General features: G+C 54.5%; 1 protein-coding gene across 1 annotated transcript in view; it reads left to right on the top strand.

The window, feature by feature from the left end:
• The window catches only part of ADCY1 (adenylate cyclase 1), a 118,307-nt gene extending 92,587 nt beyond the window's left edge, over positions 1-25,720 (top strand). The window contains exons 13-20 of the mRNA XM_060020138.1: positions 184-440; positions 723-849; positions 11,619-11,735; positions 12,448-12,594; positions 13,231-13,329; positions 18,313-18,427; positions 20,429-20,553; positions 25,257-25,720. Of these exons, the coding sequence (XP_059876121.1) occupies positions 184-440; positions 723-849; positions 11,619-11,735; positions 12,448-12,594; positions 13,231-13,329; positions 18,313-18,427; positions 20,429-20,553; positions 25,257-25,595 (1,326 nt within the window). The 3' untranslated portion in view covers positions 25,596-25,720. The remainder of the gene's footprint in view (positions 1-183; positions 441-722; positions 850-11,618; positions 11,736-12,447; positions 12,595-13,230; positions 13,330-18,312; positions 18,428-20,428; positions 20,554-25,256) is intronic.
• Positions 25,721-27,735: the final 2,015 nt, after the last annotated feature.

Here is a 27,735-nt window from a genome sequence, read left to right as displayed (position 1 = left end):
CTGCCCCCTCTTGGGTAGTCAGGAGACTAGCAGGGCCGGGAGCAGGCAGAAGTTTCCGAGGCCCGGCTGATGGCGCTGGGGGAGCGGGTTGGAGCGGGAGGCCGTAGGGGGCGGGGAGCAGGGCGCGTGAGTGTCCTGAGTGGGGCTCCTTCCACGCTCCTGGGTCCTCTCTCCCCCTTCCAGGTGGGCTGCCTGCCTTGGGCCTGGAGCTCCAGTCCCAACGGGTCGCTGGTGATCCTGTCGTCTGGGCGCCGGGACCGCGTGCTGCCCGCCGCGCCCTGCGAGTCTGCGCCCCACGCCCTGCTGTGTGGCCTCGTGGGCACCCTCCCGCTGGCTGTATTCCTGCGGGTGTCCTCCTTGCCAAAAATGATCCTGCTTGCCGTGCTTACCACCTCCTACATCCTCGTCCTGGAGCTCGGCGGGTACACGAAGGCCGTGGGGTAGGTACGCTGTTCCGGCTAGAGCCGGTGGCCAGGCATCGCCTGTGTCCACGCGAGGGGCCCTGTGTTCCGATTTGCTGAACAGAAGCTCGCCGGTGCCGGGGCTTCTCCCTTTCTTCACTTGGACCCGCGTTCCAGCCAGTCCTCGGGTTTCCCCGGGGATGGGGCTCTCCGCCTGGGTCCGTCCCGGGCGCCGCTGGGGGTGTCGCGTCTGAGGGGCCTCTGGGGACCGGCCTTGCGTTCGGGACACTGACGTGGGTTTCCTTCCTTTTCTTCCCCAAGGGGTGACGCCGTCTCGGGCCGCAGCTTTGAGCCGATCGTGGCCATCCTCCTGTTCTCGTGCACGCTGGCCCTGCACGCCCGGCAGGTGGACGTCAAGCTGCGGCTGGACTACCTGTGGGCCGCACAGGCAAGAGGAGCCCCTCTGCTTCCATGGGGTGGGGGGGGCGGGGGCCCCTTGGGAGAGGTGTCAGGTGGGGGCTCCCGGCTGGACGCTGGCGGCTCTGTGGGTGGAGCCACTGGGGCTAAGGAGCAGGAAGGCAGGCAGGCGGGGGGCAGTCTGACGAGCCCTGTGCGACGGTCAGAGTCTGACTGCTTTGCCAGCAGTGAGCAAAGGCGTGCTGGCAGAGGGGTGACGGTGCAGAGGGGCTCGGCCTCCGCTGGCCGGACGTGACAGCGGGTCTCATCAGGCTCGTGGAAAATTCCTGAAGCTGCCGAATCTCGCGTGGCCCGCTCCAGATTTAGGTCTGTGGTTGGGGGCCGGGACCTGATGTTTTTACAGTGCATGCTGGGGAATGCTGAAACGAGAGGGAGAGACACGGAGGAGTAGCAGACCCGTGAGCTGTCCTGGGCCCTGAGCCCCTGTGTCAGGCGATGACCTCAGAGCACAGGCGCACCGGGCATACCCAGGGCCACTTCTGGGCCCAGCCCAGGTCACACGTGGTGTGGTGTGTCTCCGAGCCCTCTCATCACCTGTTCCTTGTCCCCTTGTCACCTGCTCTGTGTCCCCGACTCTGGGAACAGAGGGCTTCCGGCTTTCTGGTCCAGAGGCCAGACTCCATCTGTGTAACTTGCACGCTTCCTGGCTCTGGACAGATTGCTTCCCCTTGGTTTCCTCGTCTAAAAATGGGGAGGCGGGTGTGCAGTAGAACAGAGGCTGCAGGAGAGTCTTCTCATTCTGACACGTGAAGAAGCAGCCCTTGGCTGTCTGAGGGAGTTCATTCTGTTCAGTCCTCACAGCAGCCCTGCCCGGGAGGTGGGATTACAGATGGGGCTCAGACACAGATGTGACGTGCCCAGGGCCAGGGCTGGAATGACTGGAGGTCCCAGCAGGTCTGTGGTGGGTGGGAGCGTCCGCATACCAGGGACCCTGTGTGCAGCCAGGGTCCCAGTCCAGAGCCACGTGGCTCTGAGCCAGGTGTCTGGGTGCACCCCGCCGTCACCCCACACTCTCCCCGCCTGCTGGGGGGCCCAGTCTCCTTTTTTTTCTGCCTGCCCACACCCTTGCTTCAGGAAGACGGATGACGCCTGTCCATGTCCTGCAGTGGAATAGGCAGGAGGTCAGTGGCTGAGGCCCTCGCTGGTCAGCTGTGTCGGGTGGGCAGGAGGTGGGCCTAGAGTTAAGTGGTCCTCCTCGGGAATCCCACAACTCCACTTGGGGTCCCTGGTCCGCAGTAGAATGGAGTGAGGACCCTAATCCCGTGTGGGAGTGTATTGGTTGGGTTCTGCAGAGAGGAGGTTTATTCCCGGGATTGGCCTGCGAGGTTACGGAGGCTGACACGTCCCGCCGTCTGCCACCTGCCGTGAGAGAACAGGAGTGCTGGGGTGTACGTAGTCCAGTCCGGGTCCCAAGGTCAGAAACCGGGAGTGCTGATGTCCGAGGGAGGGGGAAGATGGACGCCCCAGCTCAGGCTGAGAGCGGAGTGCCCCTCCTCTGCTATTTTCTTCCCTTCAGGCCCCAGGGGATTGGATGACGCCCGCCCACATTGGAGCGGACGACCTCCTCCCGCAGTCCAGCTATTCAGAGCTAATCTCTCCTTCAGACACACTCAGAAGGGATGCTCACCAGTGATCCGGGCGCCCTGTGGCCCAGTCAGGTTGACACATGCAATTAGCCACTGCAGTGAGGAACGATTACAGTTCCCTTCCCAGCAGGCTTGGCGCACAGTCGGTGCAGACACCGTGTTACGTCTGACAGGCTGTAGGCCCCACTGGGCTCTCTCCGGAGCCACTGCTGGGTGCTCTCCCTGTGGGAAGGAGGGGCAGGGAGGGGGGATGGGAGGGCTGGCTGTGATGGGGGCGGAAGGCAGCGGCCACTCCGGTGGAAACTACTGTTCACCCTCCAGTTTAATTAACCTGGAAAAGACAGATGCTACTAAAACAGGTTGCTGTCTGCACACCAGGGCAGGTTGTGTTCAAGATCATGAGCAATCATTCCATTACTCTGCGTAAACAAAAGAAAGAAAATGTGCGCGCGCGCGTGTGTGTGTGTGTGTGTGTATCTGTCTGTGCACACACGGATATGCTAGGTGAAAAGCATGGCTTATTTATTCCTTTTTATACAGCAGCTTTGCTGAGGTGTAGTTCACATCCCACGTGGTTCACGCACCCATCTAAAGTATACAATTCCGTGGCTTTCAGTATATTCACAGCATCGCGCAACCAACACCACAGTCAGTTTTAGTACATTTTTACGCTGCCCAAGGAACCCCCATAACCATTAGCGGTCGCTCCCCATTTCTAGCCACCCTCCAGCCCTGAGCCAGCACTCATCTACTTTCTGTCCCTGTGGATTTGCCTGTTTCTTTATTCTTCAGCCTGTACTCTTAAGTCAGTGCCTGTTCTGGACACACTGACTCCCTGTGTGCGGCCAGTGGGAGCCCTGAGCCAGCCCTTGCTGGGACAGACCCCTGATTCGCAGGGGCCTGTGGCCCAGCCCTGTCTTCACTCCATACCTGGATTCCAGGTGGGCAGGAGGCCGCTGAGATCTGAGCCCCCTGGCTCCCTCTGCACAGGCAGGGACCCCCCAGGTGGGCTCTCTGGAGAGCACTGGCCCCAGTTCCTGTGCAGCTTGGGCAGGGCCCCTGGTGAGGGCGTAAGTGTGGGAATCCACCTGATTCTGGCTCACCCCGCTCCTCGGGGGACTCAGGCAGCCGCCTTCACCGGTGCCAGGTCGAGGCCGCAGCCCCACCGACATGGGCACACCATGCCCAGCCAGGCTTCTGGGAAGAGCCTGGGCTTCTCTGGGCCTCTTGGACGCTTGAGACTCAACCGTGGGGGGGTGAGGGGCTGGCGTCGAGGAAAGGGGACAAGGTGTGTGCCAGGAGGGGGAACTTCACAGAGACCCCGGGGGGAAAGGGTGGCGGGGAGACCATTGAGGGGTCAGAGCCCCCCGTTCTCTGTGGGCAGGGCTGACTGCTGGCCCCAAAGCCAGGGTGGCAGGATCCCATCCCTGTCTCTGGAAGGTGGCCTGGCCATGGAGTGTGATGGAGCAGGGGCAAGGGGAGGCACCCCTGGGTGGGGATCCCACAGTCACAGGGGCCACCAGGGGGCAACTTGGAAGTGGCCCTGTAGAGCCCGGGCGTGGTTGTCCATCAGGCGCGGGGGTTGCGGTAGAGGTGGGTGTGGTCTCAGGCACGTAGCACTCAGTCTGGGCAGAGGGCAGAGGGCGCGCTCCAGACCAGTGAGGTCAAGAGAGCTAATGGCACTTGGACCATCTGAAAGGTGGGGCAGCGATAGGACAACCCCAGGCTGGTGCAGTGCCCAGGGCGCCACAGTGGAAGGGGTCCTCAGCACCTGGGACAATCTGGGCCACCAGACAGGATTCACGACCTTCCGCCAAGGGACACAGCCAGCCCCCAGTGACCATGCTGGGAGGGACCCAGCCACGCTCTCCTGCCTCCCTCCCAGCCCCTACTGAAGTTCCCACCGGCTGAGCCCGGCCAGAAGCCAGCGGCAAGGGGGCCTGTAGGTAGAGCCCTCTGGGTGGGTCCTGGGTCAGCAGAGACGCCAGGGGAAGAGGCCGGCGCACACCATTCCTGGAAAGGGGATGCGGCTGCTGCAGTTTGCCAAAGCCGCGCCAGGTAAGGGAGGACGGCCTCTTTGTGGTGGGCTGTGCCGCTGAACTTGGTCTTGCCCGGCTCTGGCCGGGTATCCAGGGGAGGCTGGTCCCAGAGATGTGTCTACTGGCCGTCCGCTGGGCCCTCTGGTTTAAGATCTTTCAGTTATGAGTAGCTACTCAGAGCTAGAGAAGAACGGGCTTAGGATGAGCCAGGAAGCGCTGGACCGGCTTGGGGGTGTGGGAGATGGGGTTTCCCACTCTTTGACTGGGTGCCCGTTCTGGACCTCACGCTCAGAGAGTGGGATTGAGGCCCTGGCTGTCGGCTCCCCCAGCCGGGGACCCCTTCCCTCAGGCAGGCAGGCAGTTTCTCTCATCTGGATTGGCAAGAGCTGTTCTTGGCATTGGTGTCCCCTTAAATGTTACTAAGTCCAGTGGTTGACCCTGTCCTGGGGTCCTCTGCCAGCGATACCCCTTGCACACCCGGCCCCACGGTGAAGAGTGCTTTCCAGGGAGTCTGGTGCAGGAGAGAACCTCTGTGTCATGGGGGAAGGGTTGCCTACGTGGAACACACTGACATATTTTTCTAACGATGTGTAACGAGAAACGCCTCGCTTTCCTGTAAACGCAGCAAAACAAGGAAATTTCTAGACTTTGCCCATTTGCCCTCTGGATATTTCAGCAGAGGCACATCAGAGTGCCTCGAACTGTTGCAAAATTACCAGACCAAAGGCTCAGTGGGGTAATTATTTATTGAGACCCAGCTGGTTCTATAAACCTAAATAAACAGATGGGCTTTTCCTTCCTGACGACTTCCTCAACCTCTTAATCTGGAACTGTCGGAATGCCTTTGCTCCAGTGATTTTTTTTCTTTGAACTCAGATAATCATGATGACACTTATAATTTTGATTATGATAAAAATTTCTCTCTCTACAATGAATGCCTATTCCGACGGTAATTCCCACTTGTGCAGCGGCCATTCTCAGCACTCGGTGGCGGGTGGGGAGCTCAGACCTGGAGTCCCCAGTGGCTGGGCTGAGCTGAGGCCTGCTGCAGCTCCTTCTTCAGTCACTTCCCAGGCCTCCTTTCTCCACACGTGTGACAGGCCCACGGCCTGACCGGGCCCCCGAGTTGGTGACGTTAGCCTATAAAGATAACACCTGATAGAGTCGTGGAGATTTTGGAGGAGTTAGCCAGGGAGAGGTTCTGTCGCTGTTGGATGGTGTTTTATATATGTCAGTTAAGTCAGGTTCCGATTTTCTCTCTAGTCATTCTATCAAGTTTTGAGAGAATGGTGTTGGAATTTCTAACTACAACTGTGGATAGAACTTGTTGCAGTTCTATCAGTTTTTGTTTTATGTATTTTGATGATCTGTTATTAGGTGCATAAATATTTAGGATTATGTCCTCTTGATAAATTGAAACCTTTTTCCTCTGATCAACCAAAAGTCGCTCTTCGGGCTTCCCTGGTGGCGCAGTGGTTGAGAGTCCGCCTGCCGATGCAGGGGACACGGGTTCGTGCCCCGGTCCGGGAAGATCCCACATGCTGCGGAGCGGCTGGGCTCGTGAGCCATGGCCGCTGGGCCTGCGCTTCCGGAGCCTGTGCTCTGCAACGGGAGAGGCCACAACAGTGAGAGACCCGCGTACCGCAAAAAAAAAAAAAAAAAAAAAAAAAAAAAAGACGCTATTGTATACCTGTGGGCTAAAACCAAAAACTCCAAATAAATATCAATCCCTAAAAAAAAAGACCTTCTCTTTCCAGGTAATATGCTTAGCTCTGCAGTCTGCTTTGTCTGACATTAATATAGGTAATCCAGCTCTCTTGTTATATGTTTTTCCATCATTTTACTTTTAACCTATTTGTATCTTTTTATTTAAAGTGGATTTCATATAAGCAACATACAATTGGATCTTGCCTTTTAATCGAGCTGTTCCGTTTACAATTAATGTGATTATGGATGTGGTTGGATTTTAATCTTTAATCTTCCATGTTGCTGTTTCCTGTTTGTCCCATCTGTGCTTTGTTTTCATTTTCCTCTTTTTCTATTTTAGGTTAATTAAATATTTCTATTATTCCACTTGATCTCCCTCTCTTCTTATTAGCTCTAACTCTCTGTTGTATTTTTTTAATGGGTACGTATCATAGCTTGTCTTCAAGTGGTATTATACGACCTCACATATAGTATAAGAACCATAACAACAGTATGTACATCGGTTTCTTCCATCCTAGGGATTTTGCCATTGACATCATCATAGATTTTATTTGTACATATATTATAACCCCCCAAATATATTATCATTTCCATCATAAACATTAAAGTCTATTTTAAAGATATGTTATAATGAGAAAGAGTATTTTTTGTTTACCCACATAGTTATGATTTCTGGTGCTTTTCATTCCTCTGTGCAGATCCAGCCTTCTGTCTGTTGTCATCTTCCTTCTGCCTGAAGGACCCACTTTGATGTTTCTTGCAAGTCTGTTGGTGATGAATTCTTTCACCTCTTGCGTGTCTGAAAAACTCTTCATTTTGCCTTTGTGGTTGAAAGATACTTTTGCTGGGTATAGGATTCTGAGTTCATGATCTTTTTTTTCTGCTCAGTGCGTTAAAGACGTTCCACCACCTTTCGTCTGGCATTGCTTTTAACGATAAGTCTGCTATCATCTTTGTCTCTGTTCCTCTGACCCCACCTCCCCTCGTGTTTCACCCTCTTGGCAGTGGGTGGGGGGCTTCTCTGGATGCCTGTGCCCCGTGTGGCCTGACCAGCCTGGTCCACCCTGAATCTCCACACTTGTCCCCTCTGCAGGGTAGCCGCTATCTATGGAGACAAGCACCATCACTGATCACCTGCCCAGCTGGTGCAGTTGTTGACGCACATGTCTCACAGAGTGGCTTTTCCTCAAGTGAGACGAAATTATCAAAGGGAGGCAACTAGGAATGATTCAGTTCAAGAGTTAGAGATGAAGTCCTTCTCACCTGGGGACTGATGACCTCTGTCTCAGCTTCTCTGTGTGCTTTGGAAAGGCCCTTTCCCTTTCTGTGCTTCCCCAGGAGGAGGTGGTTCTCAGAGCCTGGGCGTCCCAAAGAGGGCTGTGTGTACCCCAGAAGGCAAGTGAGATAGCACAGTGGGGTTTGGGAAGAAGACATCATGATGTTAGCTTATGTGTGAACTTGGCTGGATCACGAGGTGCCTAGTTATTTGGCCAAAGGTTTTTCTGCGTACGTCTGGAAGGGTATCTCTAGATGAGATTAGCATTTGAATTGGGTTCAGTAGAACAGATTCCCCCTCCTAATGTGGTGGGCCTCATCCAATCCCTTGAGGGAGGCCTGAATAGAACAGAAAGGTGGAGGAAGGGAGAATTGGAGCCCCTCTCGCCTGACTACACGATCTGGGACATCGTCTCTGCCCTCAGCACCCCGGTTCTCAGACCTTCAGGAGTCACACCACCAGGTCTTCTGGGTCTCCAGTTTGCAGACAGCAGATGGTGGGACTTCTCAGCCTGCATAATCACGAGAGCCAACTCCTCCTCATAAATCCCTTCCTGTATGTCTATATCTGCCCTGTTCTTTCTGTTTCTCTGAGAAACACTGTGGAACAACATCAGAAGTTCTGTTTATAGTGAGCGAATCTGAAAATTAAGAAACATGCTTTCCTCGTTGAAGAATGAGCTGGCTGGGTTGATCTCACCCTGGCCAGATGTCACTTCTAGGACACAGGCAGGGACATCACTGCCCAGGCATAGCGAGGCCGGTGCCACCCTCCCTCAATTGCTCATTTTTAGCGAGCTGTCCTTAACTCCAGCTGCTGGGTCAGGGTCTGCTTGTTCGGCTGGTTAGACCGAAAGCTTCACAGCACCTCATAGGGGTCACACCGAGAGTCACAGGGCACAGTGGCTCACTGGTCATCGGCCGGGAGTTGTCAGGTTGTGCTATTTTTTGTTTTTGCTCTGTTCTGTTTACCAAAAGATAGTGATCCCAGGCTGGGTGCCCTTCTGAGATGCCGTGAAGCTGTCTGTAAGTGTCCCCTGGTAATTAATTTCTGGAAGGTAAGCTCCCATAATCTGTCCTATAGAGTCACGTGAGAAGGAACGTGCTTTTTTAATTTAATTTTTTTGTTGAAGTATAGTTGATTGACCATGTTGTATTAGTTTCAGGTTGGTTGTCTATTTTATACATAGTACTGTGTATATGTAAATATACATATATAAAATAAAAAACTCCTAATTTATCCCCCCTCCTCTTCCCTTTTGATAACTAAGGAAACTATGCTGTAGAAAAAACTTTTTTTTTTTTTTTGGCGGTACGTGGGCCTCTCACTGCTGTGGCCTCTCCCGTTGCGGAGCACAGGCTCCGGACGCGCAGGCTCAGCGGCCACGGCTCACGGGCCCAGCCGCTCCGCGGCATGTGGGATCTTCCCGGACCGGGGCACGAACCCGTGTCCCCTGCGTCGGCAGGCGGACTCTCAACCACTGCGCCACCAGGGAAGCCCGAGAAAACATTTTGAAAATGGATGTTGGATGTGTCTCTGTCGTGTGACTTTGTTTACAGGAATAATGTATATTACCCACAGCTCTTTCTTACCAATACTTCCTGGCTGGTTGGAAAGTCTTACAAAAAGACAACTTCGGTGGATTTTCATCTTATTTGTGAAAAATATAACGATCCAACTTCTTCTGCTTAGTTTGTAAGAAGATAGACATTTATCAGTCAGATTTCAACAGAAACGTTCACATCCGTGGACGGATTAAAAAGTAGTTGATTATTTAGAAAGAGAGTTAATCTGATAGCCCATAAATCTGAGTTAGCTGTAAATAAATTGAAAGAAACCGAAATTAGAACGAAAGCTTTTCAACACACAAAGTGATCGATCAAAATTTTTTAAAAAGTTGAAACATATTCAGTTACACTGCATTCATTAAAATACTGTTAACGTTAATATTTTGGAGAGAGCAAACATTTTTCTGCCATTAATAAGTTTCTAAACACCTGTTAGTTAAAAACTATTATTTACTTTCTCTTTACCTCATCTTTCAAGAAACTTTCTTTTGTGTGTCAGTGCACACGTGTTAACAGGAAATTAATTGTATGTGTCTTAGGAGAGGTTCCCGTTTCCCCTGTGAGGCCTTTCTTCCCCACACGACTGTGTCTGCGGATACCCATCTCAGCCGCTGTCCACAGCCACAGCCCTGTCTGCAGGGTCCATGCTTGTCCGAGCCGGGTCCTGGGGCTCCTGGGCTCCTTCTTCTGTCCTCACCTGCAGCATGTCTACCCGCTTTAAGGGGCAGGACGAAGCCTGTCGTGCATCAGCCCCGTTGCTAACTGACGGCTCCTGTGGACCACACATCTCATTTTCCCAGAAAACGCCCTAGAGGAGGCCTGGGACTCCTGGCTGGGCCCCCTTCCTCCTGGCAGCTGTGGCCTGAGGCCTCCTCACATCCACCTTCGGGGGTCTCACGTGCTTGCTTTTCACTGGTAGAATCACTGCATGAAGTCCAGCAGCGTGTAGCCGACCCCTTCCACTGTTATGATAATAACAGCACCAAACATAGGTGACACTCCTCAAGGCTTACGAGCTAGCAGACGCCCTCCTAACCCCTTGCCAGGTAGGAATGGTGCCTCTATGAATGGGCGTTTCATTTTAGGACGAGGCGGTTGGAGCTCTGTACCCGGCCACTTGAACCAGGGTGTGCTGCCCTCCACGGTGTGGGTTTTGGTGGCGGCCGCAGGCCATCCACACGGCATGCCTGTGACATTGTCACTGCATTCAAGAGCTTGTTGCCCCTGTAATGCTGATGTAATGTCCCCCCAGCTGAGCTCCTTCCCTGGCTACGGCCAGGTGCCAGATGTGGAAGCGGGGGACAGTGACCCACAGTGATCCGGTGGCCTCCATTTCTGAGGGCTGGCACCTGACCTGAGGCTGCCCTCAGCACTTTGCCAGCATCGCCTCTTGAGCCCTCATGGTGCCCAGTGAGTGGGGCCATCACCGCTGGTTGCATTAGTCTCTCAGGGCCCTGGAGCTAAGAGGCCAGCCAGCTGGGACCCGTACCGCACCTGCCATCTGCTTGGCCGCGTCCCCCAGTTGGACCCGCCGGCTTCTACCCTCTGCTCCGCTGGGTCTGCCCCCCCGGCCCCTGTAGCTTTCTGCTTGTCTCAGCGCCCAGAGACTTGTGAGTCCTGCTGAAAGCCAGGAGATTCTAGAGGACGCAGGAGCTTAGGGAGGGTCCACCGCTGGCTTCGGGCATTCCCAGTGAGGCCGGCAATGCTCTGGAGGCACGTCGGAGGCTGCTGGAGGCCTGGTGTGTCCTGGGAGTGGGCACGTGCCCCACAGAGGGCTGCTTCAGGCCTCTGGTCCCCAGAAGATGGCTGGGGGTAGACCCTGGAAACTGGGGCCAGGCCCCTTATTAATGGTCTGTCCTTTGGAAGCTCTAGCTGAGCCGGGTGGTGACTAGTCCAGAATTGCGTGGATCCTCTGAGCCCCTAATGTTGATCTAGTCACTACCTGGAGAGGGCGTGGAGATGAGCCTGGTGGAAACTGTTGGCATACTTGGCATTTAGCTTGGATAGCAGAAAGAAGCATGCGTTACAGGTGTAATAATTCAGAGCTCTCATTAAAGAGGGTAAGGCAGACATTTTTCGGGAGTGTTGCATCAGGCGTAGGGACCAACCACTGCAGCGGAAGAGAGAGCGGGCTCAACCCAAAATAGAGGGCGGGCAAGTGGGGCTTTGTAGCCAAGGGGCAGGGTGGGGGGCGGTGGATGGGAAACTCCCAAAGGAGGCATCCACGTGAGGGGGCTTCCGGCTAAACTGACCTAACAGGATCCCTGCTGAGATCAGGCCAAGGTGATCTGACATCACCTGGCTGGGCTCGGAGATGAGGAACGCGATCAGATATCCGGGGTGATCAGAGGTCAAAGGTGGGGCGTCGTGTTAAACTGACTAAGCAGGGCTCTTGCTCGAACTGGACGATGCAGAGATGAACGTGGATGCCCCGACGTCAGGGCAGATTGGGGAAGAGCGTCCAGAGTCTGGTCCAGGCGAGAATCTTGTTGCATGGCGGGTAGTCGAGCGAGCAGGGAAGCGTGAGTGGGCGGGCCAGTGGCTAACGGAGGACCACTCCCCAGGCAGAGGAGGAGAGGGACGACATGGAGAGGGTGAAGCTGGACAACAAGAGGATTCTCTTCAACCTCCTGCCGGCCCACGTCGCCCAGCACTTCCTCATGTCCAACCCCCGCAACATGGTGAGCACCGAGGTGGAGAGGCCCCTCGGCCACCCCAAGGGCAGGGTGGGAACTAGACCATCTGAGGCCCCTGGGCCATGGGGGTGACAGGTGCCCAGAGCTAGCGTGCCCTCCCCTTTGATCCTGGGAGAGAGCACAGCATCCACTGTCCCCACAGGGAAGGCGAGTGGGCTTCAGTAAACTGCACACGAGGTTGGGAAGCGCCGTTTCAAGGCCTGCACGTCCTGGGTGGCCCCCTAGAAACTGCCGCACCCACCCGTAGGGCCGGCGGTTCACTCCCTTCTCTGTGCTCAGAGCTGTCTGGGTTGCTCAGAACGTCCTAGTGGCCACGACCTACTGCAGTAAAGCTCTGGGACCACCCAGTCAGCATAGGGCAGGGCTTACGAAAGCCGACTCAGCAATAAAGAGGCTCCGGCCGGGCTTTTAGGTCCTAAAGGCACAAACCCCCAGGCTTCGCTTCACTAGCTTTGGCCTGAAATAGCTCCAGGGCTCATGTTTTCGTCCCGCTGGGCTGAGGGCTCTGCACCCACCTGTGAGCTGACTTACCTCGTGTGGGCCTAGATCCTCCGAGCCCCCTCCTCGTGTGGCACGGGGTGCCGGCGCGTCCTGGCAGCCACGCCTCAGGACTGGTCCGCAGGCCCTGCTCCCAGCGCCAGCCCTCAATGCTGCTCTGCCTGCCTCTTCAGTGCCTGACCCAACCTTTGACCCCCAGGACCTGTACTACCAGTCGTACTCGCAGGTGGGGGTCATGTTCGCCTCCATCCCCAACTTCAACGACTTCTACATCGAGCTGGATGGCAACAACATGGGCGTGGAGTGTCTGCGTCTCCTCAACGAGATCATCGCCGACTTTGACGAGGTAAGGGCCGCCCCACAGTCCTGACCCCCTGGGGCCTGGGCCGGCCTGGTGCCCCTCCTCCAACCGAGTCCTGAATTGTGTCCACCGATGTAGCACGTTGCTCTGTGGATGGCAGGGGGGCAGGGGGAGCACGTGCCTTTTGTCTCCTTGGGAATCCTAACCAACCGTGACAGTTGAGGAAGGAAATTGGCCTTAGGATATGGGGAGGGCGGGTGCTGGCGTCTGTGCCCTGCCTTGTGAATGTCGAGCTCAGGTGGGTGGCTTCACCTGCAGGTTGGGGGGGTGGGCAGGCACCTCTGCACCCTCCAGAGCCAGGCTTCCAGTCTGCGCCAGTTCTGCTTCCCTCCCTGGGGCCCGTCTGCCCGCTGGGTGGTTGTGAGCTCAGCTGCTGGAGGACGGAGAGGACGGGAGTGCATTCCGTATGGCTCCTCCTTGACGCCTCTTTTAAGCACCTTTGCTGGAGCCCCTGAGGCCTGCGCCTCTCGGTTCAGCCCCAGAACTTGTCTCATGCCTACATGAAGAAGACACACTGCTTTCCAGAACGTACCTGTCTGCGGTTGCTCCTGGCGGCCGTGCGCCGCCGTGACTTTTATAAGATGTTATGTAACGTTTAACAGTTTTGTGTTTCAAACAAAGCTCATGGACAGAGACTTTTACAAGGACCTGGAGAAGATCAAGACCATCGGAAGCACCTACATGGCTGCCGTGGGGCTGGCGCCCGCGGCCGGGACCAAGGTGAGCACAGGTCGACAGGTGGGCCCTGCTCAGGGGCTGGGCCCCGGCTCTACCCTCGGCTCTGCCCCCAGCTGCCCAGGGACCATGGGCAGGCCCCCCACTGTGGGCCTCAGTTTGCCCTCTGCACTGGATTAGGGCAGCAGCCTGCAGGCTGTCTTGTCAGTGGCCCGTTCCGTGTTGACCTTCTGGGGAAGGTCAACACAGAAGGCCGGGCACAAGAACTACCTCCAGCCCTGCCCCCTTCCTGCCACCCTGGCCCATCCTGGCAGCCTGGCACCACTGAGTGTTCCCCTTTCCCAGTTCAGGATTGTGAATAAAGTCCTCAGGTTGCCCCTATAAAAAAGGCAGAAAAAGAGAGGAAGATGTAAAAAAAAAAAGTGTCATGGATAGAAAGCAGTTATACATATGGTAGATGCTAATCTAACTATATCAATAATCACCGTAAATGTGAATGGCCTAAATACACCAATTAAAAAGCAGAAACTAACAGAGTGGCTAAAAAACAAGACCCAGCTAGGTTTTCTGCAAGAAACACACTTTAAATATAAAGTCACAGATACATTAAAAAATAAAAGGATGTAGAAAGAGATACCATGCTAGCACGGTTAAAAGCTCAAGTAGCTATCTTAATTTCAGACAAAGCAAATTACAGATCAAGGGAAATTATCAGGGATGAAGAGGTACATTATAAAGGAGTTAATTCTCCAAGAATACGTAACAATCTTTGATATTTATGCACTTAACAACAGGGGGCGAAAACTGATAGAACTGCAAGGAGAAGTAGATGAACCCACTATTTTTGTTGGAGACTTCATTACCCTGCTATCAGTAATCTGTAGATGCAGTTGGCTGGAAATCTGTAAAGAGAGCTGAACTGAACAGCATCGTCAATCACCTGGATGTACTTAACATCTATAGACTACTTCATCCAAGGACAGCAGAATGTACTTCTTTTGAACCTCACATGGGACATTTACCAAGATAGGCCACATTCTGGGCCATAAAACACAGCTTAATAAATTTAAAATAATTGAAATAATGCAAACTATATTCTTAGACTAGAGTGGAATTCAAGTAGAAATCTGTTGCTAGGAGATAATTGGAAAATTCCAAAATATTTGGAGATGAAGCAGTACACTTCTAAGTGATACAAAGGAGAAATTAAAAAAAAAAAGAAATCTCGGGCTTCCCTGGTGGCGCAGTGGTTGAGGGTCTGCCTGCCAATGCAGGGGATGCGGGTTCGTGCCCTGGTCCGGGAAGATCCCACATGCCGCGGAGCGGCTGGGCCCGTGAGCCATGGCCGCTGAGCCTGCACAAACGGAGCCTGTGCTCTGCAACGGGAGAGGCCACAACAGTGAGAGGCCCGCGTACCGCAAAAAAAAAAAAAAAAAAAAAAAAATCTCAAGAGAAGTTGAAAAATATTTTGAACTAAATGAAAATAAAAATATAACTTATCAAAATTTGTGGGGTGCAGGAAAAGCAGTGCTTAGAGAGAAATTTATGTCATTGAATTCATACATTAGAAAAGAAGACCAATCCAAAATCAATAAGCTTCCACCTTAGAAAAGTAGAGAAAGTAGAGCAGTATAAACCTAAAGCAACAGAATAAAAGAAATAATAAATATCAGACACAGATCAATGAAATCAAAGACAAGAGATCAGAAAATCAAGGAAACCAAAAGTTGGCTCTTTGAAAAGATCAATAAAATTGATAATCTCTAGCCATGCTAACCAAGAAAAAGGGAGAAGACACAAATTACTAATATTAGAAACAAAAGAAGGGCCATTTCCACTGAACCAATGGACATTTAAAAGATGTTAAGGGGCTTCCCTGGTGGCGCAGTGGTGGAGAGTCCGCCTGTCGATGCAGGGCACGTGGGTTCGTGCCCCGGTCCGGGAAGATCCCACATGCCGCTGAGCGGCTGGGCCCGTGAGCCATGGCCGCTGAGCCTGCGCGTCCGGAGCCTGTGCTCCGCAACGGGAGAGGCCACAGCAGTGAGAGGCCCGCGTACCGCAAAAAAAAAAAAAAAGATGTTAAAGTATATTGTGGACAACTCTATGGTGCTACACTGGAGGTCCTGGCCAGTCCAATAAGGGAAGAAAAGTAAACAGAAGAGTTATGAATTGCAAAAGTAGGAACAAAACCATCATTCTCAAATTGCTCGCATGTTTAGAATATACAGTGCTAAAATGTTTACATATAAGCTGATAGAATTTTTAAGTGACTTTACCAAACTTGCTGGATATAAAATCAACATAGAAATTTCTATTTTATCTCTGTATCTTAACTACAGACAATTATAAAATCAAACATTTTAAAAGTTACTATTTCCAACTGGTATAAAAGTATAACTATGTGTCCACAAATTTGGTAACTTAGGTGAAATGGACCAATTCTCTGAAAGATGCAATCTGCTAAAACTCACATAAGAAAAATAGATAATCTGGGTAGGTCCATATCTATATTAAAAATTGAACCAGTCATTAATAACCTTCCAAAACAGAAAGCACTGGGCCCAGTGCTTATTTAGATCAAAGATCTAAATAAGTCAAGAGATACTCCGTATTTCTGCATAGGAAAACTCAGTATCATTAAGATGTCAGACTCCCACTTGATCTGTAGGTTTAATGCAGTCCTGATGAAAAGTGCAGCAAGTTATTATGTGACATCGACCAACTGATCCTAAGTTTACATGGAGAGACAAAAGACTGAGGGTAGTCAACACAACATAGCAGAAGCAGGACAAAGTTCGAGGACTGACACCACCAGACATCAAGGCTTGCCATAGAGCTGCAGTAATCAATACAGTATGGTTTTGGCAAAAGGGAGGTAGTCAAATAAACCAGCGGAACAGAATAGAGAGCCCAGAAATAGATCTACATAAATATCGTCAACTGATCTTTGACAAATGGAGCAAAGATAGTCTTCAACAAATGTTGCTAGAAAAATTGAATATCTATCTATCTAAATTATATTTTTTAAATGAATCTAAACACAGACCTTACACTGTTCACAAAAATTAACTCAAAATGTATCATAGGCCTAAATGTGACATGCAACACTATAAAACATCTGGAAGATAACATAGGAGAAAATCTAGGTAACCTTGGGTTTGGTGATGGGTGTTTACATACAGTACCAAAAGCATGATCCGTGAAAGAAAACACTGTTAGATTGGACTTAATTAAAATTTTAAAATTCTACTGGTGGAAAATACTATAATGAAAAGACAATCCATATACTTGGAGAAAATCTTTGCAAACCACCTATCTGATAAAGGCTTTGTACCCAAAATATTACAAAGAACTCTTAAAATTAAGAAGACAGATAGCCCAATCAAAAAGTGCTCCGTCCAAAGATGGGAACAGACACTTTACCAAAGAAGATATACAGATGGCAGATAAGCATATGACAAGATGCTCCCTATCATATGTCACAGGGAAATGCAATTAAAACAACGAGATACAATTTCACACCTAGTAGAGTGGCCAAAATCCAGAACGCGGACACTGCCACGTGCTGGTGACGTCGTGGAGCCGTAGGAACTCTCGCTCATTTCTGGAGGGAATGCAAAATGCTGCAGCCACTTTGGAAGACAGTTGGAGTTCTTACAGAACTAAATATGCTCTTACCATGTGATCCAGCAATCACTCTCCTTGTTACTTATCCACAAGAGTTGAAAACTTACGTCCACACAAAATCCTGCCCAAGGATGTTCATAGCAGATTTATTCATAATTGCAAACCTTGAAAGCAACCAGGGTGTCCTTCAATAGGTGAATGAATAAATAAACTGTAATACATCCATACAATGGAATATTATTTAGCACTAAAAAGAAATGAGCTGTCAAAGCATGAAAAGGCATGGAGGAACCTTAAATTCATATCATTAAGTGAAAGAAGCCAATCTGGAAAAGCTACATACTTTGTGATTCCAACTGTATGATATTCTAGAAAAGGCAAAACTATGGAGACAGTAAATAATAGTTTCCAGGGTTTGAGGGAATAGGTGGGGGATTTAGAGGACGGTGAAACTATTCTGTATTCTACTACAATTATGGATACATGAAATTCTGCATTTTTTAAAACCCACAGAGCACACAGAGTGAACCCTAACGTAAACTGTGGACTTTAGTTAATAATAATGAATCAGCGTAGGTTCGTTCAGTGGTAACAAATCTACCATAGCCTAAAGCAAGATGTTAATAACAGGGGAAACTCTGTATGTGTGAGGGGTGGTACGGGGGTAGTATATGGGAACTCTCTACACTTACCTGCTCAATTTACCTGTAAACCTAAAACTGTTCTTTAAAAAATTGTCAGTTAATTTTTTTTTAAAAAAAGCATTAATTCCCCAACTTTGAGGACTATGAAAATATTCCTAAAACAAGAAGAGCAAGTAACCTTGATGTCATTAGAAAAAGAAAAAAATTTACAGTTGTTTTCTCACAAAAGAGAGGATCTGTCAACACAACACGATGAAAGAGACGGAATCAGCGTGAGGAAGGAGGGCTGGAACTGCTCTCTGCTGTGTGAGCAGAGTTGACTCAGACCCCTCTGCTCACCTTACTTTGCTTGTTTCCAATGGGCTGGTGGCAGCCTTGTCTGAGCAGTGGGACATCTGGTCTCCCACCACAGGGTTCCCCCCCGCCCCCATTCCTGCGGAAGGGCTCTGCCTGGGCTCAGATGGCCTCAGTCTCTGCCCTCAGGAGCTGGGAGCCTTGGGCAATAATATTCCTGCTCTGTTTCAGTCTCTCACCTGTAGAATGGGATGATAAACACACACTAGGGCAGCTGTAGGGTGCCACCCAGTCAGCCCCAGGCCCAGCCAGCGGGGCTTCTGCATGGTTGACGTGGGGGTCAAGTCCCTGAGCCTGTGAGGGGTACAGCCTGGTCCGCCCACCCCCGCAGGTCACTGGCTGAGTGTCCCTGGCCCCTCTGCCCTTGCACCCGCAAACATAACCCGTGTCTGCTCACGTCCAGGCTAAGAAGTCCATCTCCTCCCACCTCAGCACACTGGCAGATTTTGCCATCGAGATGTTCGACGTCCTGGATGAGATCAACTACCAGTCTTACAACGACTTCGTGCTCCGTGTTGGTACGTGGCTGCGAGCTGTCCCATCATTCGGGCCAGCTCACCCTTCCTGCACGGGCCCCGGGAGCTGGTGGCCTGGGCTGTCCCCTGGGAGCGGGGGTCATCGGTCCAGGCTCCCTTGTCTCACAGGAAGGAGGATGGTACCACCCAGAGGAGTGCACGGGACGCAGGGACAGCTGGGTCCACCTCAGAGCTGGTTATCAGTGACTGAGGACCTGGAAGAGTCATTGTGCAGCTTAGGAAACGCAGGAGAAATCTTGATTGTCTTAGAGACTCTCAGATACACCTCTGAGTCCACACTTAGCTGGAGGAAGGTGCCCCTGTCCGCAGGCCCGAAACATTGGGGCCGAGGCTGGCAGAAGCCCAGGGTGCAGGCTCAGGCTGGGTCTTTGGTCCTCCTGGGTTCCCTGCCTTGCCTGCGAGTGAAGAGGGGAACCACCCGGGGTCTAAGCTCCGCTCTAGCCTTATCAGACTTGTAGGGTTTCTGTTTTCAGTCTTAAATTCACTTTTTTCTGGGAATACAGGTTTACCAGAAAAATTTGTATTAGTCGAGGATATAGTTAAACGAGAGATGTCTTTCTTTCTCTCTCTCTCTGCCTGTCTTCCTTTCTGTCCTTCCTTCCTTCCTTCCTTTCTTTCTTTCTCTCTCTCTTTCTTTCTTTCTTTCTCTCTCCTTCCTTCCCTCCCTCCCTCCTTCCTTCCTGCCTTCCTTCCTTCTTTCCCTCTCTCTCTCTCTCTTTCTTTCCCTCCCTCCCTCTCTCTCTCTCTTTCTTTCTTTCTCCTTTTTTCCTTCCTTCCTTCCTCCTTCCCTCCCTCCCCCCCTCCCCGCTTCCCCCCCCATTACCTACTAGTCCACGATATAGTTAAACAGGATATTTGTGACTGTTTTACAGTTCAGATGTCTGGTGGCCTTAAAGAACAGCACTTAGAGCTGGGCTTGAGCACGAGGGGTGGTAGCCTCCAGAGTGGGTAGAGTTCTCATGTGCTTAAACACGGTGCTGACTTAGCCCTGGTGCCCGGCCCGAGGGACGTGCTGGAGGTAGGGCCAGAGCACCCTCTGCGCCTCACCCCCGGGGTCCAGTTCTCCTCTGGGGCCGCGGGCTTGGATTAATAGACGTAAGGGTCCATCAGGGAAATTCTGTTTCTTACTCTCCTACTGAGGACCCATAGGCCAGTCGCACCTCTGTGCCCGGATGGCCGGTCACACAGGAGGCTGCATCCTGGCTCAGTCTTGTCCACATGGACTGGGGCATCCGGGGTGGTAGAAGGGGTTCCCCAGGTCCCACCAGCCATCTGGAAGTGGCCCCTTTGGGGCTCCTTCCTGGGCTCCCACATCCACCTAGCCTGAGGCTCCCAGCTCAGCCCGTCCAGTTCCACCCCTACCTCCTCCCAGAGATGTAGCACCCACTGCCTCGGCTTTGGGGGGTTGACTAGGCCAGCGTCTGAAACGGTATTAACGCGCTTGGCTAAGCTCAGGAAAATCGACGCAGAGTACTGAGTCAGAAGGTGTGCTGGGTGTCAGCCCAGACCTGGCTGCAGGGGCGACTGGGGCTACTTGGGCCTGTGTCACTGTCCAGGCCAGTTGGACCCTGTGCCACATAAAGACAAGGGCGTCCTGAAAGTACGTAGTTCTGGGCCCGACACCCAGAGGAGCTGAGGGGATCCCTCATGCAGGGGACCAGTCGAGCCACTGTCCTTTCTGGGAGAGGGAGCTGGGGGCGGAGGGACACGCTGTGGCCCACAGCCTGAACGGTCAGCCTTCCGATCCGCAAGGCTCGGCACGGGGTTGCCGTTCCAGGAAACGGGACTTTTTCCCGGATCAGGGCTGCTTCCTGACGGTGTGGCATGCAAGCAGAGCCCGGGAGCTGCCTCTCGGCGATGCTCTGGGGTCCCTGCTTTGGGGAGGGGCGTTGCACTGCGTGACCCCAGGAGTCCGTGACCTCCCACGGGGCTGCTCCTCCCTTCGGAGGCTTCCCCACTGACGCCCCGCGCGACTGTTTCCAGGCATCAATGTTGGCCCCGTGGTGGCTGGAGTGATCGGGGCTCGCAGGCCGCAGTACGACATCTGGGGAAATACTGTCAACGTGGCCAGTCGGATGGACAGCACCGGCGTCCAGGGCAGAATCCAGGTCAGTTCACTCGGAAGCCCCCGAGGCACAGGGGCCCATCCTGCCGGCGGGAGGCTGAGGTGGAAGGGGTGAGGGTCGGGCGGGGGCGGCCGCCCAGCCCCGCAGCCTGCGTCCTCCCGTCCTGGTCTGCCTCTTCTGGGGAGGGACACGGAGCCGCGAGGCTCAGTGTGTCTGCAGCCTTGGAGGTTGGCCTCTGTGTGGCCAGGCGCAGAGATGGGGATGGCGAGTGATGGCTCCCGAGAAGGGAAGGGGCTGCCTCACCGTTTGAAGGGCAGGTGCTGTGGGGCCCCCTGACCTGAGAACCTGTGGGCGCTCACTTGGGAGGCGAAGCAGGTGCTCTGCACTGGCTGGCACTGGCCCCTGCGCTTCGTGGTATGTGGCCGTGCGGTTCCGCTCTCGGGATTTCCCTTGGAACAAACATGCAAGCGTGGGTCACACGGAGGGAAGGAGCCTGTCCCCCGTGTGTGGCTTCGGTTGGCCTCTGGGGGCCCGGATGGATGGGGCAGAGAACGCAGCGCTGGGTGACTAGGGCCACTGCCCTCCTGCTGTGGCCCGGCCTTGAGGTAGCCACCAGCTGGCAGCCAGTTAGCACTGGTCCTTTACTTGATCACAAAGTCTCAGTCCTCCGTAGACCCTGCGAGACACGTGCATTCACCCCAGGTTTTGAGAGAGGCACTGGGGTGCGGCCTCTGCAGGATGCGGTTCCAATGAGAAGGTTGCCCGCCTGGGGCCCTCCCGTGTCATACCTGTTCAGTTCCCGGGGCCCCCGCCTGCCTTCATCGGGTGCTGACCCTCGGACAGGTACCTCGGTGGGTCCCTTGGATCCGTCAGCTTAAAAGACAGGCACCAAAATCTTCCCATCAGCCCCAGCTCCTGCTCGGAACACAGGCGGGGTCTGCGTGCAGCCTCTCTGCACCTCTGCATTCTTTCCCTTCAACTTTTCTCGCGGTGGTGGAATAGACGTATCGTAAAGCGGACCATCTTAGCTGTTGTTAAGTGCACAGCTCAGGGGCGTTAAGCGCGTCCACGGTGTCGTACTGCCGTCCATCCCAGGACACCGTGTTCCTTTTCTAAGAGGATCTTTCACCTATGTTTCTCACAGCCTTCCCCAGGAGCTGGTCATGCCCCAGGGGACACCTGGCGGGAGCCCCCTCCACCCTCCAGCCTGGCTTCTGTCCAGTGCCAACATCACATCTCTAAGTTTGTAACATCCGATCTGCGTCGGCCACCCCTCTGCTCAGAACCGTCCCTGCTCCCTCCAGCCTCCTGGGAGGGCTGTTTGCCATGGCAGGGACTCCGGCACGCCATCCAGCCTCTGCCGGCTGCTGGGCTGCCCGGCGATATCTGTGTCTGGACTCCCACAGGGCAAAGTCCCTCAGCCCGGACCTCCTGGAGGTCCGCATCGCAGGAGGTCTTAGCAGACCAGGCCCCTCCCCTCCCGCCCTTAGGCTCGGGTGGCAGCACCCCATGCACTTGGGACAGGGCAGGACAAAAGCAAGGCTCTGGTGACATTTGTCAACCTGGGTAAGACCTGCAGTCCCTCCATCTGGCGGCCCACGTGACCTGGCCTGGCCGCTTAGCCACCCCCTTGGCCGAAGGCTCTTTCCCTCCAGCCCATCGTGCTCGTCATCCCAGTTTAAAGGGAGAAACACTTATGCTCCACTGTTGTATGGTTCTCGTAGGTGTTCTTGGTCACAGCCCAGGAGAGATCCCTTCCCTTTGCCAGCCCAGGTTAAACCTTTGGTTCTTTTGAAGAAGTGAACAAGAGACTCACATATTAATGATGAAGGTTTGCAAAGAGGTGTCTTAACTTTTTCCTGAGGATAATATCTAATCAGATATCACCTGCCCAAATGCTCATTCCTTAGTCCTCAGCTGGGAGCCTTCTTTCTTCTGTGTCAAAATTCCTGAAAAGGGGACCCCTCCTCACGCCTGCTGTCCCAGGAGAGGCAGACAAGAGGGTTCTGAGCAGACTAAAGTCCCCGGGGCATCCCAGGGCCCTGTTTTCCAAGGAGTACGGCGGCCAAGAGAAGGTTGACCGTGACGATACCCAGGTTCCACCTTGGCCATCAACTTGAGGACCAAGCAGGTGCTTCCCGGGAAGTGTCTCCGTGGGAGCCCAGCACCCTCTCTCAGGCAGAGCGAGGTCCCCCCCACTGCTGGCCGGGCCTCACAGGGAACTCTAGAGAGAGTTCCCAGCCCACCTCTTCAGAGACACAGGGATTCTCATGCAGGTGGCTGAGAATCAGACTTCACAGGGGACTCCCTCTCGGCCTCTTGGGGACCTCGTGTCTCTGAGCCCCTGACCTGGACCCTTTCTGGGCCCCCCACGGTGACGTCATACACAACCCTGATTCGCAGCCTGGGACTTCCTGGCTAGAATGTCAAGGCTGAGAGATGCACAGGGGCGGCATGCAGCCCGAGCTCCCAAGCGGCCCGGAAGGACGCCCAGGCCCGAGCCCACCTGCCTTCAGACCTCGGCTTTACTGCACGTGCTGGTGGGTCATCTTCACCTCCAGCATTACCTTGTGCAATGATCTGAGTATTTTGTTACCTCTCATTCTTCGTAAGACAAAAGAATACAGTGAGAGGAAAGAGCTCACGTAAGGATAAGACTCAGAGATTTTTGTTAATGTGTATTTTGGGCCTTAAGCTGGACGTCAGGGTTCTAGGAAGGCCAGATGAACAGATGAATTGTGGGTTGGTTCAATCGTGAAAGGAAAGAGCACGATGGAGCCTTTGATCGCAATAGCAGGCCTCTGAGATCACCTTGCGTCTCAGAGGTCACATCTGAGTGGTGACCTTTGTGACAGTGGCACCTCCCCTGTGTCACCGGCCAGCCTGTGGCTCAATTCCATGAAGGACTCTGGGGTGCGCTGAGCCCTGCTGGGGACCTGAGTGAGGCCGTGTGGCTCTGGCCCTTGTGTGGCCTTGGATCGAGGTCTTTGGCAGCACTCTGGGGAGTTTCAGCACTCCCCACTTTTTCTTGACCGTCCAAGTCTTTGTGAATGTCATAGTCATCATCAAGTTGACCAAGGGACTCTTCTTGTAAGTGGACGACATGCTTCTCCTTTACAAGGTCTGGGAGGGACCACCTGACCTGCTCCCAAGGCCGAGAGATGCAGCCGACCTGGTGAGGGTCTAGGCCTCAGGCACCCACCTGCCGTTCTCCATCCCGGTGGGTGGGCGGCGGCAGCCCTGGTGAGGGGCCGCGGAACTTTCTCCAGAACACCAAGCAGCCCCCTGCCCCCTGCGCGAGCACCAGCCAGTGCCTTGCTGATGAAAATCCACAGAAACCGGCGGAGTTAATTAATTAAGGGGAACGATACATCCTTGGCCACTTGTTGTGGGTTGAGCATACTCTGTTCCATGCCCTCTGTCTACACTGGATCAGCCAGTTTTGCTTGTTTGTGCCATGAGGGGAGCTGAGGGACCCCCTCCCAGCACTTGCAGATCCATCGGCAGATTTCACTGTCCCGGGAGCTGTGCAGGTTGTGATGTTCCGTGGTCATTTTTGTTTCCTGAACTGCGGGCAGGTTTCTGGCGGGCCTTGGTTACCTCCCTCCCTCCCTTCCTTCCATTGGTCCCTTTATTCTTTCATTCAGTGAGCACTTATGAACACCAGGAGCCTTGGTAAGTTGTGCTGAGACAGACCTTTACCGTCGCACGCGAAGCAGGCCGACGGTTAGCGAGGGTGAGAGCCGCGTTGGGGGGAGGGGGTGGGTTCAGGGTTCCAGCGAAGCCGGCGGGGAAGAGAGCAGCCCCTCTGCCCAGCTCTGCTGGGGACTGACACCCTGGGGATGCGAGACCCTGGCCTCAGGGTGGGCTGAGTCGTTTTAAATAAAGACGCCAGAGGTGGGTGACTACATGGGGTGGGGGAGGGGGGATTTTCAGAGCAGCAGCTGGGAGTCGGGGTGACGGGGAGAGAGGTGGTCTCCGCCTTCAGTGTCAAGTGAGGAGAATCCAAATGATCGTGTCCTCTTCTGTTTACAGAACCTTATTAGAAAGTGCTTTCTTGCCCTTTACCTTTTTCATAACTCTGTGAGGCAGGAATTCTTTTGGCTAAACCCTTGCCCGGGACCTGAGCATCAGGAAAGTTAAGTCACACCCCTGTTGTCCCTGGGAGAACGTGCCCTCTGCCCTCTCGTGCTGGTGGCCCACAGAGGCCCCAGGGGTCCCTGGCAGGTTGGTGTGAGCCCACCGGGGCCCTGAGGTTTCCGTGCCAGCCACGGGGATGGGAGGCGGTGCTGTCCCCTTCCAGCTGAGCTGCTACCTGCCAGTCCCAGACCCTCGAAGACGTGTGGGGTTACCGCGTCCCGAGGGCCCTGGCAGCACAGCCGGAGCCCTGTGTCCAGGCATCTGGTTAGGGCTTGGGGTGATCACGGAGCTCACACCGCAGCCCCTAGGCCCGGGTCTGTGTGGGCCCTGTCCAGCCCGCCCACCCACTCTGGGCACCCCCCATGGCGAACGCTGTCCTCTCCTGCTTGTCTAGGGCCCCGTTGAGGCCCCTCTGAGTCCCCTGCTTTCTCTGCAGGATCACGTCCTTCTCGCCGAGTGACCATAGGAGGGGCACAGGACCCGACTTGCCGGCCGACCTGGGGAAGCCAGAGGCCAGGCGATCGGGTGATCAGTGCAGGTCGGGGAGGGACCCTCTCGTGGGCTCCCCGTTGACCAAGAGTGACGCCCGCCTTTCTCCGCTGTAGGTCACGGAGGAAGTGCACAGGCTGCTGCGGCGGGGCTGCTACCGCTTCGTGTGCCGAGGCAAAGTCAGCGTCAAGGGCAAGGGCGAGATGCTGACATACTTCCTGGAAGGCAGGACCGACGGAAATGGCTCCCAAAACAGGTCCGTGAACTCAGAGCGGAAAATGTGTCCTTACGGGAGAGCCGGCCTCCAGACCAGACTGGCCACGGGCCACCCCCCGGTGCCCCCTGCGGCCGGCCTCCCAGTCAGAGCCGGGCCGGGGGCTCTGCAGGGCTCGGGGCTTGCCCCCTGCCCCCCAGGCCACCACCTGCCCCCCGGAGCAGCTGGGAAGGAGGCTTAGCGGAGCCCAGGCGGGCCGCTGGGGGCACAGCGCACAAATGCTCGGGGCGTTGGTGGCCTCGGGGCTCCCGCAGGGACCAGCCCGGCCAGCAGAGCAGGGCCGGGAACCAGTGGCCGGGCTGGGGAAGGGGGACTGTCCAGGCATGACCAGAAGCAGCTGGGCAGTGACTCGGGTGAGGGGAGAACCCAGACTGCGCAGACGCCGAGGCTTTAGCAGGGTCTTTGTTTGCTCCGTCCTCTTCTCGGTGGCCGAGGGAGGTTGGCTGGGTGAGCTTTGGACGTCGGGACCGTCAGGACGTCCACCAGGGCCACAGGCTACAGCGAGAGCCTTGGAGGTCTGGCTGGCAGAGTGACTGGGCTGCCCAGCTCGTGTGTGCCCGGAGACGGATTGGCATCAGCCCAGCTGTGTGGGTCCCGTGAGGGCAGCTCCCGCCCTGGGCGGTGGCCTGCAGAACCCAGAGTAAGAGTCAGGACTCTCTTGGCCAGAGCCAGAGCTGGGCAGGCCTTCGGTGGACGGTTTGGGAAGAACTGAGAAGCCCCTGTCCTACTGCATGGATGGTGGTGGCCGCTGGCTTTCGTCGAGGTTGGGTTTTTGTTAAGAGCCAGAGGCAGGTCTTCTGGAATTCTTGGGGGACCCTGCAGCCACATCTCTGTGACCAGCATAGTTCCTGTTCCACCTGTGCGCTCTCCACCTGCCCTGCTGAGCATATCGGCTCCTGTAAAACCTGGACGTTCCCTTTTCTGCCCACGTCACTGTGTTTGTTCAAAGGAGAGAAGGTGGTCGGTGTCATTTCTTACCTCTTCCGCCACGGCATCTTGGGTTCCCGTACGCTGAACAACAGTGCAAGGCTTTGTTGATTTTGAAAACAAGTGGACCTCGCAACCATGAGAACGCTTCCTGGATGGAAGGCGTTTCTCTGGCAGAACCAGTCCCTTGGACGTGGAGATTTGGAGTTAGTTTATGGCTGTCGGTACAGATGTCCCTGCTCCGGTTTGCAGGGAAAGTGACTGCAGGTAATTCTGTGCAAGTCTGGGAATCTCCTACCTAGGCATCTCTGCGGTTGCCATGGAGATGAAGAATGCGGCCATGCTGGGATGGGCTCCTGGGCGTGGGCAGGGATCTGGGAGGGCCAGTGGGAAGAGACTGGCCAGAAATAGCTGGACGTGGAGACCTCAGCTCTCGACTGCAGGGAGGAGGGCAGCTTGAAACTGGAGGGAACCTTCTGGGCAGGCAAGTCAGTAGGGGGATGGCCATGCAGAGACCCAAGCTCCGACAGCAGCCCGGAGGGTTCTGTGGGTTGCAGGGGAGCCCTGCTCGGCAGAGTCAGCAGGCCTGAGGGTCCCATTCCACACCGCTCTCCCTGGGGGTCCCGACTTTTCAGAATTGGGACAGGGGCTCACTCTGGACTGAGCCCCATGGGGGTGGCTAGTGGCGTCCCTCGGGCTGCCTCCGTTGTGGGTGTATGACTCGTGGCTGTGTGGGTGTAGCTGACAGGGCCGGCCACTTAGCCCATGTGGACGGGCCAGTGACAGAGGCGGGCAGGTGGACAGTCTTTCCTCAGATGTGCCCTGGGTGAGAGCTGAATTTCCTCCCCCCTCCCCTTACAGACAGAGCACAAGCTGAGTCATCTCCAGAGCCCTCTGAGCACACGGCCTGTGCAGGTGTGCACACCTGCGTCCAGCTGCGGGGCTGAGACCCTGGCCAGGGCCCTGCTGCCCACCTGCTCCCCATGGCCGAGCTTCCAGCCCAGGGCAGGGCGGGAGGGGGGTGGACAGCGCAGGGGATCCTGACCCTGCGAATATGCTCTGTCACATGGCAAAGGGGGCTTTGCAGAGGGAATTCAGGGCTTGGGGCAGCAGCTGAGGAGAGGATCCTGGGCCATCTGAGTTAACTCAGTGTGACCAATGCGACCACGTGGCCCCTTAGAAGTGGACACGGAGGCCGGGGCAGTCAGGAAGATTCGAAGCACGAGGTCGCTGTTTAAAGATGCGGGGCCCGCAGCCGGTCGAAGGTGAGGACGCCCCAGCCATCAGCCGGTGAGGAAGCGGGTTGTCGATCCCACAGCTACAGGCCTTGAATTCACATCACTCTGAGCGAGGTGGACCCTGAGCCCCGGGATGAGAGCCCAGACTCGCTGTGC

The sequence above is a fragment of the Delphinus delphis genome, chromosome 9 (genome assembly GCF_949987515.2).
Source record: "Delphinus delphis chromosome 9, mDelDel1.2, whole genome shotgun sequence".
Taxonomy (NCBI): Eukaryota; Metazoa; Chordata; class Mammalia; order Artiodactyla; family Delphinidae; genus Delphinus; species Delphinus delphis.
Note: the sequence above shows the minus strand (reverse complement) of the source record. Positions and strands in the feature narration are given on the sequence as shown.